General features: G+C 40.3%; 1 protein-coding gene across 2 annotated transcripts in view; it reads right to left on the bottom strand.

The window, feature by feature from the left end:
• Positions 1–796: 796 nt before the first annotated feature.
• Positions 797–14,894, bottom strand: part of DCX (doublecortin) — an 83,980-nt gene continuing 69,882 nt past the window's right edge. For both annotated transcript variants that reach the window (XM_009970564.2, XM_032996029.1), the window contains exon 7: positions 797–12,802. In XM_009970564.2, coding sequence (XP_009968866.1) covers positions 12,746–12,802 — 57 coding nt within the window. In that variant the 3' untranslated portion in view covers positions 797–12,745. The remainder of the gene's footprint in view (positions 12,803–14,894) is intronic.

The raw sequence follows: 14,894 nt of genomic DNA, 5'->3' as shown, positions 1-14,894 counted from the left end.
CAGCATCTCCTCTGGATCTAGAAGGCAAAGAGCACAGCCCTCTCTGGGCTGATGTGCAGTGACCACAGGGAAAAAAAGGATAAAAGGCTCCATCTGAGCATGAAACATTGGGAAGAATCTGAGCTCTTTCACAGCAGCCCAGTCTACAGCAGGGATGGCCAAAGCTCCCTTTTAATTCTGCAGCTGTGAAGCAGAAACAAACAGCAGAGTGGCTTGTACTGTATAATTAAATGAGGAGGTCCAAGCCTTGCTAACATTTTTGAGGGCTTACGAGGAAAAATGTTATTGTCTTCACTGTGGTTCTGACAGGGTAGCTGTGAAAGAACTTTGTCCTTTTTCAGGCCTGTGTGGGAAGGCAGGATAAACACAGCGTATCTCTTCAAATCTCACCAAACTTCCCAAAGCTAATGTGAGATTGTACAGGCCTTGCCCATGCCCTGGATGCCAAGACAGAGTTCAGATGGGGGCCAGATCTTGCTATTTTGAATCCACTGTTTTGACTGAAGTGCTGCACGTAGGGAAAGAGCTGCCCTTACCTGCACCATATCTCCTACAGTGGGACCCACACTGCGCTCATGCCTTGCGTCAAAAGGATGGTCTTATACAGGTTAGGCTGTTTCAGTCAGGCAAACGTGAGTCTTAATTCAGGGCCATCAGTTTTCCTCCCTGGTCTTTTTTCTGCATCTGTACAAGAGGGACTGATTTGGGAAAGCTGATGAATCAAGATGAACAAATACTGCTATAATTCACAAGTTATAGTCAACACACACTTGCTAAATAAAAGCATCAGAAGAGGTTTTTATCGGCCTAAATATTGAAACCAAATTTTATTTTTTGAAAATGACATTACACACATCTTGCAAATGTACATTTAGATGAGAAAACAATGAGTAACAAATATTGAGAGCAAAGCTATAAAGTGGACAGGTTCTCTGCTGCATGGCATTGCATTACAAGAATACTCAGACCTGGGATGGTTATTACAAGTAGTAAAAACAGTTCACAACACCTCACAAAAATGGAATTTTTTTCTAGAAAGTCAAATCTTCTAACAAAAGGAAATTCTGTTAAGGGAGAAGAGGCATGGGGGATAGATGTGTGGATCTAGGTACATTTTGTGGTTTTGTGGCAGGGCTTTGTGGGGTTTTTTTAAGTCCATTTCTAACAAAATCCATCTTTGTGAGAGACCCCCTCTTTTCCAAGACTTTGACTGTTTTCTGTCTTCCATTGCCAACAGAACCACAGCTATTAAACGATGAGCCCTGCGTACTCAACTCAGAACTTGGGAGTGCGGAGATGGAGTTGTCTACAGAACCCCTAACAATTCCTATAGACCATCTGCCCCCTTCCCCCCCACCGCCGTGTATCCAGGAAAATCAAAAAGTGTGTGCAAACTCCGCAAATCAGGGGCCGTGGGACTAGTCCCATGTAGAACACCACCAGGTGTGGAAGCCACGGCCAATACACCACGTGCCACAAGCCTCAGCTGCAATGGATCAGCGAGATCTCATCGTTTACCAGTGACGCAAACTTCCAAAGATTTAACTTGTCCCCCAGTTCAAGCAGAGGCAACAGGTGACTGATCTCCATCTGGTTTACCTTGAAAGTTAGAGTCTAATCGAAGTGCCAAGGCAAGGCGCTGTGAGAAATAAGTTCCCCGAGAGAACCTGTTGAGAACTGCTTTTCAAACCTCATTGTGTATCATTTTACTTATGCCCAAATCTGTACTTTACAACCACGAGAGAGACAAAGACAGAGTAAGAGAGAGGGAGAGAGAGAGAATCTTCCCAGGAGGAAAGGAAGAGCTAATTAAGAAGAGAGAGGTACAGGACCATGCATTTACTCTCAAAAGCTTGTTCACGAGCAAGCTAACATTTCTAACACTACAACCACTCATCTACATCTGTTTGCTAAGTAACTGAGTTCTACCTACAACTAGGGAGCAGAAGGGTTTTTTTTTTTCCTTTTCTTCCCCCTCCCTTTAAAACGTCAATAAAAATGTTTTCTGTACAAGTTGAATGGCACAAAAGGTGGTTAAAATGCTAAATAACTCACCACAAATGGAGAATGCAAAATTAGTTCAAAACATGCATGGACAGTGTACAGGTAAGCAAGGAATCATTGGCATAAAGCTGCAATATATTACAAGATGATACAGTTGAGATCTTTTGGAATAACCTCTGCTTGTTCTGTCCCTTTAAGAGAACTTCACATAAAAATTCAGCATAAAGGAAATTCAAGGTATATATCCAAGCAGAAAGTTAACTATGGGCAACGTTATTTGTCTGAAGAGAAAAGCATTTCCCCTCCCCTTCCACACACTCCCCCAAGGTACAAAAGTCAACATGGTTAGCATTGCTGCAGGCTTGCCAAAAAGAAAGGTTAGATAGATCTGGTTTAGGAGAACAAAAGCACCATTTAAATTAATAGCTCTTTGTACAATGACATTAATTAAATACCTTATTACTTAAACAAAAACAAACTGAAATTTACCGATCCCAACAAAATAACAACTGAACCCTTACCACCCACATGTCCTCCAAGGTTATGTACACAGAGTTTAAAGTATACCAGCTAAACTTTAAACCCGGCTGCCCCTCCATCCCCCACCCACTGAATGACAAGAGAAAATACATCATGGCCTCTCAGTTATATTATATTGCAGCTTTGTTATTAATGATGAAATCATACAAACTCAATGAATGACCTAAGACAGTAACCCATGATCAGGTTCCAGTTCAGCTGCTTATCTCCCTCCCTCAACACAACTTGCTGGAAAATCCGCAGCTCAGAGAGAGCCACAGAGCGCAGGGCCGTGAGCAAAGGCAGTTCATGCTCTTCAGAGAAGAGTGGCATGAAGAACTCAGGTGTATGCAATGAGAGCCGCTAACCCTAGCTTGTGATTAGAGTTGTGATTAAGAAATTAGGCAAAGGCTAGTAACAGCAATGTCGGCAAGCTGAAACTCCTTTCCTGTGCTTCTAGACTAGACAGTGTCATAAAATACAGAGTACCACAGAGGGGAATGTGTCGTCATTTCAGAGACTAGAAGGAGATTTGGCTAGACAGGTTTCCTCTATCTAAAAGACCCTGGGTGTCTTCTAAATTGATAATCGCAGCTGTACTAGTACTGCCACAGTGATAAAGCTGCTTGGATCACACATCATTTAAATAAGAAGCAAACTAACAACAACTTTACGTGTCAGAATTCAGCATGTAATTACAACTCACAGGCTTTCTTGTTCTTACATTCAATACTTCTGCTTCACCTTATCTATAAACACCAATTAGCAGTGCAATTAATTCCCTAGACATTCTTCTTTTTAAGGAGACATTAGACATCACACTAAATCTGGAAATAGCTCTTCTGTTGTAAAGAGGGGTGGAAAAAAAAAAAAAAAAAGGAAAAAAGGGTGTGTGTTTTGCAACCCCTCCTGACTGTGTGGTCAGCATGAGAGGGAAACAGAGTATCATTACATTTCATCTGCCACCTGGGAAGAAAAGTAAATTAAATATCCATCCCTATCTGCTGTGCTATGCTTGGAAGCAGATGGACAAAAGAAGCCATGCTGGAATTAAAAAACAAAACAAAACAAAAACAAACAAACAAAAAACCCAAACACAACAACAACAACAAAAAAAAAAAAACAACAACAACAAAACCCCCACTAAATGTTTCACAGGGATTCTCTGAAGGTAAAATTCTTCATTCCAAGAACTGGGCCTGGACCCCAACTCAGGGTCCATTTGGTCCATTACAGACATTTCCGAAGTTTGACTCTGCACATGGGTTTCTCAGAAACTCAGGGGTTCAGAACCAGGGTTTGGTTCAGGTCCACCCTGGCCAAGTGCCACCAACGTGTTTCATTCTGACTGCATGTGCCAGGTGAATCGCTTTGCTCTGCAACAACCCCACTGTTCAAATGTGACTGAAATTAATCTCAACTTCCTAAATGTAACCATCACAAATAGAGATGGAAGAACCAGCTTGGATAGAAATCAAAAGCAGCCTTGAGTTTAGATGAGTCACCCACAATGAACTGAACCTTCTTTTTTATGTTCAGAGACATTTGGTAATACTTTTCTATAAAAACCAAGCCAACCATAAATCTCTATTCTGCTTGGTAGTAGCTGGGACTAGAGTAGAAAAAATACTGGAAGAAATAGAAGTGTTATTTCTAGTTCCTTAAACCTGCTGGGCTCAGGACACGTCTATTAGTAGACTGAAGTGAGAGTAAAGTGAAATAAAGCCAACACTCTTTAGAACCAGGAAACATAGAGGACACTAATTTGCTAAGGTTCCTTCTTTAATTTTCAATTCTACAAGTTTAAAGATATTTAAACAAACTACTTCAGCTTTATCATTAACTATAATAAAACTATACAAAATATCTCCCATATATAACTTACTATTAGAGGTTCATACAAGAGATCACTTTATAGCTGGGGTCAATGAGGTTTTCTCTGCAAAGTCTGCAGCTGTCACCCAGGAAACTGAATCTGCACTTAAGTAATCAATCACACAAAAATTATTGACAGTAATCAATCTTTGAAATTGGAGACCAACCTTGGACCAAATGGATTCAGCTCCCTTAATTACAGAGGACCTTCTGCCTGTTTAAAGCAGCGAAGAATTAGGTGTATTGGGTTTCACTTGTGCTATATTGAGCATCTGAGAATCTACGGAAACAAAGAGGTGCAATCTTTATGTAGAAAAAAAAATAAATCTGAGACTAAATAGCAAAAAAATGTGTTCAGATAAATAATCTGTTATGCCTTTTAGGATTAAATTCATAAGCACTGTAACTCAACTGAATTTAGAAAAAATATCTCATGAGAAAACCTGTGTTAAACACAGATCCCCTTGTTCAGCACGGACTTCCCATTGATCACTGAAGGCAGCAGCTCTCTCATACGTGGCCAGGCATTGCATGGACAAGATCATCAGCCCCTCTGCCTGCACAGCAAATCAAGGTAACCTCCTCCAGGAGCCTGTCTTGGCTGTTCACCCTGGTGCAAGTGGGTTGTTACTTTTTCCAGAGTTTGCTGAGCAGCCTGGGAAGGGATGGGAGGTTTGGAGGTGCCCTCATTATTCTCTTGCACATGTTTTGCAATTCCCCAGTGTGCCAGGCCTGTCATTCTCCCAGCCAGGGCATGCTGATGAATTTCTATTTCTGATCTGATAGGGAGGAATAAAAATAAAATCCAAACCACAGGTTGGTGCTGTCATTCAGCAAAGGGCTGGATCTTCCCTTCCCCCTTTTAGGGATGACACATATTGGCAGGAGAGTAAAACAGGAGCAGGGGAGGAACTTCAAACCAAGTTCTCCTGCCTGAGGCCAAGTGTGACCTTATTTCTGCCATCGGGAGTGGGACACACACTGTTGTGGCAGGTAGCCTGCATCCTGGCTTAGATACCTGCACGGTCAATAACTCTCTCAACATGCAGCCAGGAACCCCTGCTGCTTTTCTGCCCAGAACCAAGCTGTAGATCCTCAGCTAGCCCCCACCTCCCCTTTTGTTCATCCCTGGAAGTTCTTGGCTTTTGTATTTTATTATTCCCAGACATCAATGGCACTGACATTTCCAATGCTCTGCCTCATGCTCTCCCTTCCATTTAATTTTCTGTGAAGTTCAAGCTCATTTCATCACTCAGTAAATATCTCCTGACAAATTCCCCCTACCATTCTTCTTAGAAACAAGTATTTTTTTCTTTCTTTCCCATGACATTGGCCACCATGGCATCTTTCTCTAATGATGCCAACTTTCTTTTTTCAGCTGACAGACTCTAATTACTGCAAAGATTTGTTAATTCCCTTTGAGCATCCTCCTTCTTCAGTTGTTTGAGTGATAAACTGTCAGACCTAGGGCAGCTCTAAACTGGCTCAAGAGTCCTGAGTTACAGTTCATTGAGATATAGAGCAAGAGCCAGAATAGGTTAGTTCAACTAAGTGCATTAAGCAATGAAACTGAAAGGCAACTCTTTCCCATGAAGCCATCTGGCCATGAACACTTTCTAAACAAGAAAGCTTTCAACAACAGGCCCACTGTTTTCTTGGTAGAAGGCCACAGAAATCATTAGACTTATTCATCATTTACAAATATGAGGCCCACATTTCGAATGGTAACACAAATTGCCCCCGATATGTACATGAACATGTAACAAAAAGAGGGGCAGTGGGGGTCTCTATTCAGGCAACTCCAGATGAGAGGACTGGGTTGCTGGATATAGACATGGCCTTGATCTCAAGGGTGCTGCTGACTCCTCCATGGGTTCTGGGGAACTAAAAATGATGTGTGTGTCTTTCACCATAAGTAAAATAATGAAGCATTTTTACAGCATAGTTTTGAAAGAGCCAGAGTTCCAGAAAAGACTTGCCAAAGACAATGGACCATAGTTTGCTTCAATAAGGTTTTCAGACTTTGTTAAGTAATAAATAAAACTTAAAATCAAGCTCTTTGTATCAGCTTATCTCAAAGCACCTTAGAGATGGACGCAAGTATTGTTATCAGCCCTTTATGCATTGGGACACCACAGCACAAGGAGAATTGATCGTCTACAGTTATTCCAAAGACCAATAGCTCTGAAACCCGAGTGGCTCTGAAATCCCACTGCTGAATCCACTAGGTTTGATTCTCATTTGCTCAGAAGCTCAGCTATTGGCTGAAAATGGGTGTCAGTGTTTTTAATCTTCCCTAAACAGTGTCCTGAGGAATGGATAGTGGTCTGTGACCCCAAAGCTCTGCATTTTCACCTGCAGAAGTAGTAGTCTTACCCTACCCTACAACTGGGATTCTGTCAGAGCAGCTGTGCAGTGGCATTACTGAAAAAAAGCCTTTCCATCCACCCACTTACAATCTCCCCTCTCCCTATTAAAATGTGTTCTTTTGTCAGCTTGGCCCCAGACCTTCAGACAAACATCAAATGACTAGATCTGTTCCAGAGAAAACAAAACAAAACAAAACGAGGGGTCTGTACACATTGCTGGCCCCAGCCTTTTACCTGAAGACACCAGATCTCAAGCCAGGAGCAAAAAAGGAGGGTGAAGAGTATCTGAACGACAGAATCGATAACCAGTGCAGCAGAACCCAGCCGAGTTCACTCCACAGTCAGTGAGGAGTGGCTGCACTGTGCGACACAAGGCCCAGCTTTAACATTTCCTGAGATACCGTGGAGAGGCCTGCTCAGATTCATACAAATGGGACAGAGGCATCTGCCAGAAGAAATCTGATTCTGGAGACAACACTTTTCAAGAGCTGGTTGAATAAATGCAAGATGGGCTAAATATCTCCCGAATCAAAGTCTGTTCTGTCCCCTTTTGTCAAGGCCATTTTTACCTAGGCCTTGTTGGACATGTGTTGTCCCGCTTCTGAAGCCCAAAGCATGTTGGAAGGCACTTAGAGTCTTAACCATCTTGGTCTCATTACACTAAGTTGGTGTTTCAGCTGGATCTCTTCTAGGTATCTTGTGTAAAGCACTAATCCTGTTCCATGGACTGACCTCACTTTCTATCTAGATAGACAGAAAAAGATTTTCATCTCGTGCCATCCATTTACTTCTACAAAGAACTGCACCAGTCCCAAATACTGTTCCAGCCTGCTTCCATCAGCAACCAGAAAAATAACTTTGAGCCTAAATCACCACTAGAAAAAAGTAGCTGTTTTGTTCTGTCTTGGTCACCATCAGCACCTCGTGTGTGGTAAATGCACCTCTATACAGCTTTTCTCTGGTTGTGGATTGTCTTAGCTTGAGGAGACACTTCCTGGACTAATTTTATACCTACTTTACTTGTCTATTTTTCTTCCTTTCTCTAAAAATGATTCTGCCTCTACTATAGTAAAAGACAACTCTCCAGTTGCCTTGAATGGATGTGGTGTACCACTGAAGTCAATGACAAAATACACTCATGCTCTCACTGCAATAAAGAAGTCTCTTACTGTAAAGTCCACACCATGCCCCTGCAGAGAGGATGCAACTTTCAGGGATGGCTGTCACTGGAACAGTGTCTGTATAGGGGTTCAGCATGGCATTGCAGAGAAATTTCATAAAGTGTTATGTAAAGTAGCAAGAAGATCAGCACTGACCTCAAAGGCATGAAAAAAGCAAACACAAGGCATCGTAGAAAATATCAGTATCCACATGGCTAAGGAGAAACTAACACTTTAGTGCCATTATTTCTTATTGAAATGCCTGGGTGTAACATTATTTTGCTGTTTGCCACAATTTTTGGTCCTACCTCCCTTTTTTCCCTTCAAAAGTACTGTTCAGGCAAATGAGAGAAAAATAACAGCTAGACTGTGTGTGTGATTTTTTTGCATGCATATGTATGTGTTAGCTAAATGTGAAAGAGAGATGTGGAAGTTGTTTTCTAAGCAGAATTATTTTTCTGTTTTCTATGAAAATGACACAAATAGTGTTTCTAGCTCCTGGGAAGACTGTAAATAATGTGCAGATATAGGAAACACAGACAATGGTAAGCAAAAGCTATTTCCATCTCCCACTGCAGGGTGCACCAGGTAAAATCCTGTTACCAGTCTCTTTCAAAACTGCTTCAAGGTATAGTCTTGGTTGGCTGTTTAGCTGGTGGAACTGAACTAGCTCCAAATCTTATAACACATGAGGCTTTAACCCAGAAGCTTCAGGATTATAAATGCTTTACAAGTAACAAAAATCCTAAGGCTGAAGATTTTGCTGCATTGCCCTGATCTTCTACAGTCAAGACCATCACTGGAATGAACAAATACTAAATACATCAGTCTGTGCTTGGAGGATTGCTCTAATTCCTGCCTAATGATTGTATCTGAAACACGTATTTTTACTATATATACAAATTTGCTAAAATATACTGGATACTGAATAAAGTCAGATTTTGAAGAAACAAAGCCCTACTACTTTAAGAGTCTCTCCAATTTGTTTTTATATACTGTATTGTTTTAAAACAATATAGTCTTAGTGTTTCAATTAGTCTCTGACAACACTAAAGGCAGCCTCATGAGGCAAATTAGACAAGGTTTTTACAGCAGAATTAATATGGCAAATCCTCACATCCTGTGGAGTTTTATGTGCTTGTAAAAGTAGAAAAAAAAATAAAAGGTAAACTCTACAGTATATAGTAGAATTACTATCATCTACTCCAAGATCTCATAGGGTCTGGAATTATTATAGTATTTTGAAAGTAGTTACTAATTCATTCCAGTTCAGGAAAGCTTTCTGACCAAACCCAAGCTTAAATCTCATGAAAAATCAACAGGAGTAAAGCACACGTTAAAATTTAAGCATGTCTAAGTTCTTTCCTGAATCAGGGCTGTCCTTATATTTCAATGACTAAGGTACAATATCTGTGCATTGTTTCTCTTTGAATTCAAATCTATGTTAGGGATCCTACAAAGCCAAAGATAACTAGTTTTGAATGTAGGTAACATTCCACATGCATTTCTGTACAAGAACTCATGCAATATTGGCATTAATACAGACTTAACTATATGTTACAGCTGAAATGCTCACTGACTTCTCCTACTGCCCCGGCATTTCTACCTAGAAAATTGGTTTTTAAAACTTGGGAGTTTGACCTCATACCCTGTTTTCTTTGTGGCTTCTCCAGGTTTGAATGGCTATCTTTCCCACTGAACATTTTTTTTTTCTTCTTCTAGGTCTTTTCAAGGTCCTCCTAATTCCCTGAAGGAATTGTTGGGCTCAGCCTCACCCCACGATTATCTCCATTCCCAAGGGAGCACTTGCAGGATCAGGTTTTAGATGCATCACTAGGTCCAGATCAGGAAGAAGGCCTCAGTGATTCCTTAGCACACTTCACCAGGAAGAGCATCTTCAAACAACCAAACACTATGTGTGGCAGGAAGGAAAGGAACCACTTCTCAACAGCTACCTCAACAACCATCTATCCAAAGGTGCATTAACCCCTTGGCTTCTTGCCTTATCAGATACAAACTGAACTCACAGTTACTGGATGAAAGCACATCTCGGACTCCTTTCCTATCACCATCAGCTCGAGAAGTTCCATCTGTTTATGGATATCAAAGATTTAGGTTTTCCTGGTAGATCTGTGGTAAGTGTCCTGCACTGAATAGCAAGAGAACGTAGATGTGATTTCATGGCCGGTCTCTTGGTTTAGCAGAGACTCAGAGGAAGGGTGGCAGGACATGCTAACCCTGACTACAACAGGAATGGCCTGTGTCACTGAAGTGACTAAACCTTTGACTGGAGTCCAAGTTCATAATCTCTAACAGGCAGGGTCATGACTTCTAGTCAGGGTCCCTGGAAAGGCAGAGACCGGGGAGGGAGTCTGAGATTTCCACCAACAGAACAGAGGAGAGGGTAAAAGCATGTCAAATTATCTATCCCATTAAAGCTTTTACCAAGACAAAATCTCTGATGAATACTATTGTTAGCATAACCATGGCCTTTGACACCTTTACGCTTAAAAGGTCATATTTTCTCATGACCAGAATCTACAGTAGCACCCACATGATTAAACAGCCAAAAATTAGCACCCATAACCAAATCTGCACCCAGAATATTTCAGCACCTTCTGTTAGAGGATCTGAAAGCACTTTACAAATGTTAACCAACATTTGGCCTCACAACCCCCAGTGAGGTAGAACAGTATTGTCCCTGTAGGGACAGATAGACAGGTTGAGGCACAGGGTTACTAAGAGACCTGCTCCCATTCAGACACTAAATTTAGCAAAGCCAAGGGCTGAATGAAGGTGTCCTGACTAGCGTACCTATGCTTTGTCCACACTACCATCCTTTTCCCCACAAAACTTCAACAGGAGCCCTTAGCCTTTGAACTGAAACCAAGATTCTATATACAACAGGCAAGACAATCATTTAGCAGTTGTGTAGTCAGAGAGTTATTCAATTAAATGGAGTTATTTGTGGGAACAAATGATTTCTTATGCAAAACTCTGGATGTAAATGATCATGCACTAAGACTACTGGGTGCAAATTTGGTGCATAACAACTCTGACCCCTTGATAATTCCCAATCCTAGCCTCTCTCAGATAAATCTCTTTTTAAAGTTGCATTATATGTATCATTACATGAACCTCTAAAGATGCAGCCTGCACAGATTGTTTCCTACCAGCAATGCAAGCAAACAAAATGTGGAGTGGCTTTGGGAACAACTCAGCATTCATGTAGCATCAAGCATCACAATGTTATAATTCATTCTAATCACAAGGAGTTGCAAGGCAATAGGGAATAGATGTGTACATTGAAACAAAGGCAAATAGAGCAACAAAGAAAGATTTGATTGCACAGTTTTCATTTAGGTAAAGTTCTGTAATAATCAGTTTCATCGAAAGCTTATTCCATGAGAAAGGGAGGCAATGCCAGCTAGCCTATGACAAAGCTTCGGCGTATTAAAAACCACCAGCCCTGCGTGAATAGATGAACTTTGCATTCTGTAGGAGTCATTACCGATTAGTAAAAGCAAAAGATTTCTCTAAATACAGTTTGTTTTTGTCAGATAGAAGAGTTTCTTAAAATACGGGTTTTTAAACACCACAAAATTCCATTTGCTATATAAGTAGAGAATCTGGCCATAGTTAGGAATACTGAAGTGTAAAAAACCAAACATGTAGTCTTAAACATTACAAAAACTATCAAAACATTCAATACTTTGAATTGACTTTTTTTTCCCCCTACATGTGTCTGTTTTGGCAGTGATGACAAGATTTCTAAACTGAGTTGTTGATCTTACTGTTCTGCAGTTGTTGGTTGGGTTTTTTTGTACATTTTTCTGAACTTGTTTTTTAAACAAAAGAAAATTACCAGTTTTTATAAAAAAGAAGGAGCTTGAATCCTCACTCCCAAAACACAGATACAAGGTTTTCCTTTATAAAAAGTGTATTGATTTTTTGCTATAAAAAGTGACCTATAGGGTGTCAAACCTGAAAACAAATTTTCACAGTGTTTTCAGTGTTGGCTGTTCACAAGGCATTACTGTTACAGAGATAGAGAGATACCATAAGGTAGATATAAAAATTTGTTACCAGCTAGCAGTATCTTTGGATCATATGTGAAAGGTGTTCCACTCCAGATAGCTAACTTTTTTTTTCTTAATCATTAAAATATTAAAACAACAAAAAAATCCCAATATTTGAATTGCTGTTGTACTAACCTTACTTAGCATCTTACACAATCATTCCTAATGTCATCCAAGCTTCTGCTGGCATATTAAGCCTCAAACTAGTAATTTATTTTCCCTCCTGCCCTCCAACAAGAAAGACAATACTAGTTAGTATGCAGGTGCTAAAATCAGGGCTGCAAATGGGGTGCAGGTGAGCTGGCAAACGTTGGCAGTTTGGACAGGTGGAGACTATCATTTGCTCTACTTGAGCTTGCAAATTGGTCAGCAAGCGATCCATTTGCACACTTCCAGGGGGAGCTACTTTACTATCACTAGGAAAATAAGAGTTGCAGCAGCAGAAGAAATAATAGAATAAAAGGGGAAATGCACAGGATCATTGACATATTGGCCCCAAATTTTGTGCAATGTCCATTTTGCATCCCTATAACTTTGAAGAATGGTATCCCTCTATCTCTATAGACTGGTAGGTGTTGATTTGTGGCACAGAAGATAAATCACAGAAAAAAAATGACATATAACTGTGTGTCCTTTGTCTGATTTGAAAGCACCAGTCATCTATCTGCTTATTTTGGCAGAAGTACTCTACTATATCTTAAACATAACTTGCAATATGGACATTTAGCTTCATGTCGCTTTACATGGAATCTCCAAGGGAATCAGAGTCATCCAAAGACAGAGGCAGATACAAGTCCTGTAGAAAGAAAGAAGAAAATGTTAACTCTCACAATCAGTTTCCACCTTTGGGCATGTGTAAGGAAGCAGCTGAATGGTCCAATTCCATGCAGTTCGTAGGGACAGGGTGGGGAGACTCATGCACTGGTTACTGGATGGGGCTGCCCAGTTGTCCAGGTAGTTCAAGGCTAAAATCAAGGCAGGTTACTTGCACAGTGGAGCAAGAGAATCTTGGTACCAGGAGAAGGATGACTGTTCAGTGATAATTTTGAGAAGTATTTTTTTTATCGCTTCTGCATCAATGTATCTATTATAGCACGTGCATGAAAGAACAGGACCTTTCCTTAAACAAGTTTCTTTGAACCTAAGTCCACAATACAGTGTTACCTTGATTTGACAGCTACCCTTGGGACAAATCTCTAGGAAAATCACATGTTCCATGGTTTATTCTTTATTTTAAGTAATTTCTGATCGATTAGAAGGCTGAAGAAAATAATCCCCAGTTTATTATTTAGATCAAATGCTGAATGCAAAGCTTTTCCAGGGTCCCTTTCTGGGGTAACCATCTTATTCCACTTCCTTAAAGTCCTGCGTGGAACTAGGTACACAAACCTGCTCAAGGAATAAAGCTCTCCTTGGACCTTTTTGAACTCTGACCTGCACACAGGTGAGAAAAATGAAGAAAAGCCCAAATACATGGAAGGGAAATTCACAACAGTCTTGATATAAGAAGAGGTAAAACAGGACTCTGTCATGAACTCAGCATTTATTATTTGAGCTTTAGGGGAAAAAAAAGAAAAGTGGTTTCATTAGCAGGAAGTTGCTTCCGGGAGAAGGACAATGATGCATGAATATCCTGGTAACCTAAAATGCTACATCTGTGTTTGCTGATTGGTTTAAGTTAGTGGAGAAACTCATAGATAGATTGGCTTTGCCTTCAGCAGTCACCATCTATTACAGATGTTCTAGGGGCTTCACTGGCAAGGTCATAAATCAACCAGATGGAAACATATATAAAATGTTAAAAGAGTTTTACATGTCTTTACCAGGAAGCAAATCCGCATATCCAAAGTCCTAAATGAAACAGTATTTGGGAAGTATTTTAGGTCCTTGATGGCTGAAGCAAAGGATACAGTTTACTTGTGCTGAAATACATACAAGCAATTGTTGAATTCAGACTATGGGCCAGATCCTGTTCTCAGTTATAAATTAATAATAAATCTGGACCCATTGTGTTACAACTGGTGTGTTTCCTCAGGCTTAGACTGAGCATCTGAGATTAGAGTGAACTCCTGGGGAAAACACAGATTTCATTTGGATTCAGCTATGCCTGTGTTAAACTAAGTCAAATAAAGCTGAGTAACTACAGCCTCTTCATATGTTTGGAATATTTTAAAGCTCTGATTTCTGAGCTCCCCCAGTACCATTCAACCCCCTGTCTAAAGGTTTGTGATGCAAAATCTTAAATGTTAGAGGTATAATCCAAAGCCCATTGGACTTTTGAGGATTATTCTCATTGACTTCTCTGTGCTTAGTTCTACCATCATAACAACTGTAGTCCAGCTGCTGCTACTATTCCTCACTTCAAGAAAAAACATAATCCTCAAACAAAAGGTGTTCGACCCATACAATCTAGACCACGGTGGATTACATCTGCCTGGTTGACTGCAAAACCTCACCACTATCAGAATTTTTTAATTACTCTTCCAGAATTTCAAGACAATGCTTTCAAAGTTATATTTAGGCTGAGAGGTATATTCTGATTATTAAAGAGAAATCCCACTGACCTCCTCTCACAGTTACATTTATGTCCAAGTTCCCATTTCTGTATCAAGTAAAGACTGTAAGAAGCAACACTGTGACTATTTCAGAAATGAAAAAGCCCATGGAAATGATAATCTGGACTCAGTGCAGAATGGCACTGAATAACAGGAGCAAATAAAGCTGTGACTGCTGCTATACCTTTTAAATAAGTCAATATATGAACTATCTATGAGCCAGCACAGGTTTACTGATCTCTACTAAGATGCTGTGCCACCTGTTGGACACCCTGTTTGTTACCAGGAAAAACAGCTACTGTACCAGAACACAATTACTACACCAGCTCTAAA

Source organism: Tyto alba, unplaced genomic scaffold (genome assembly GCF_018691265.1).
Source record: "Tyto alba isolate M040663 unplaced genomic scaffold, T.alba_DEE_v4.0 Super-Scaffold_5, whole genome shotgun sequence".
NCBI lineage: Eukaryota > Metazoa > Chordata > Aves > Strigiformes > Tytonidae > Tyto > Tyto alba.
The sequence above is the reverse complement of the archived record's forward strand: the minus strand, read 5'-3'. Positions and strand labels throughout refer to the sequence as shown.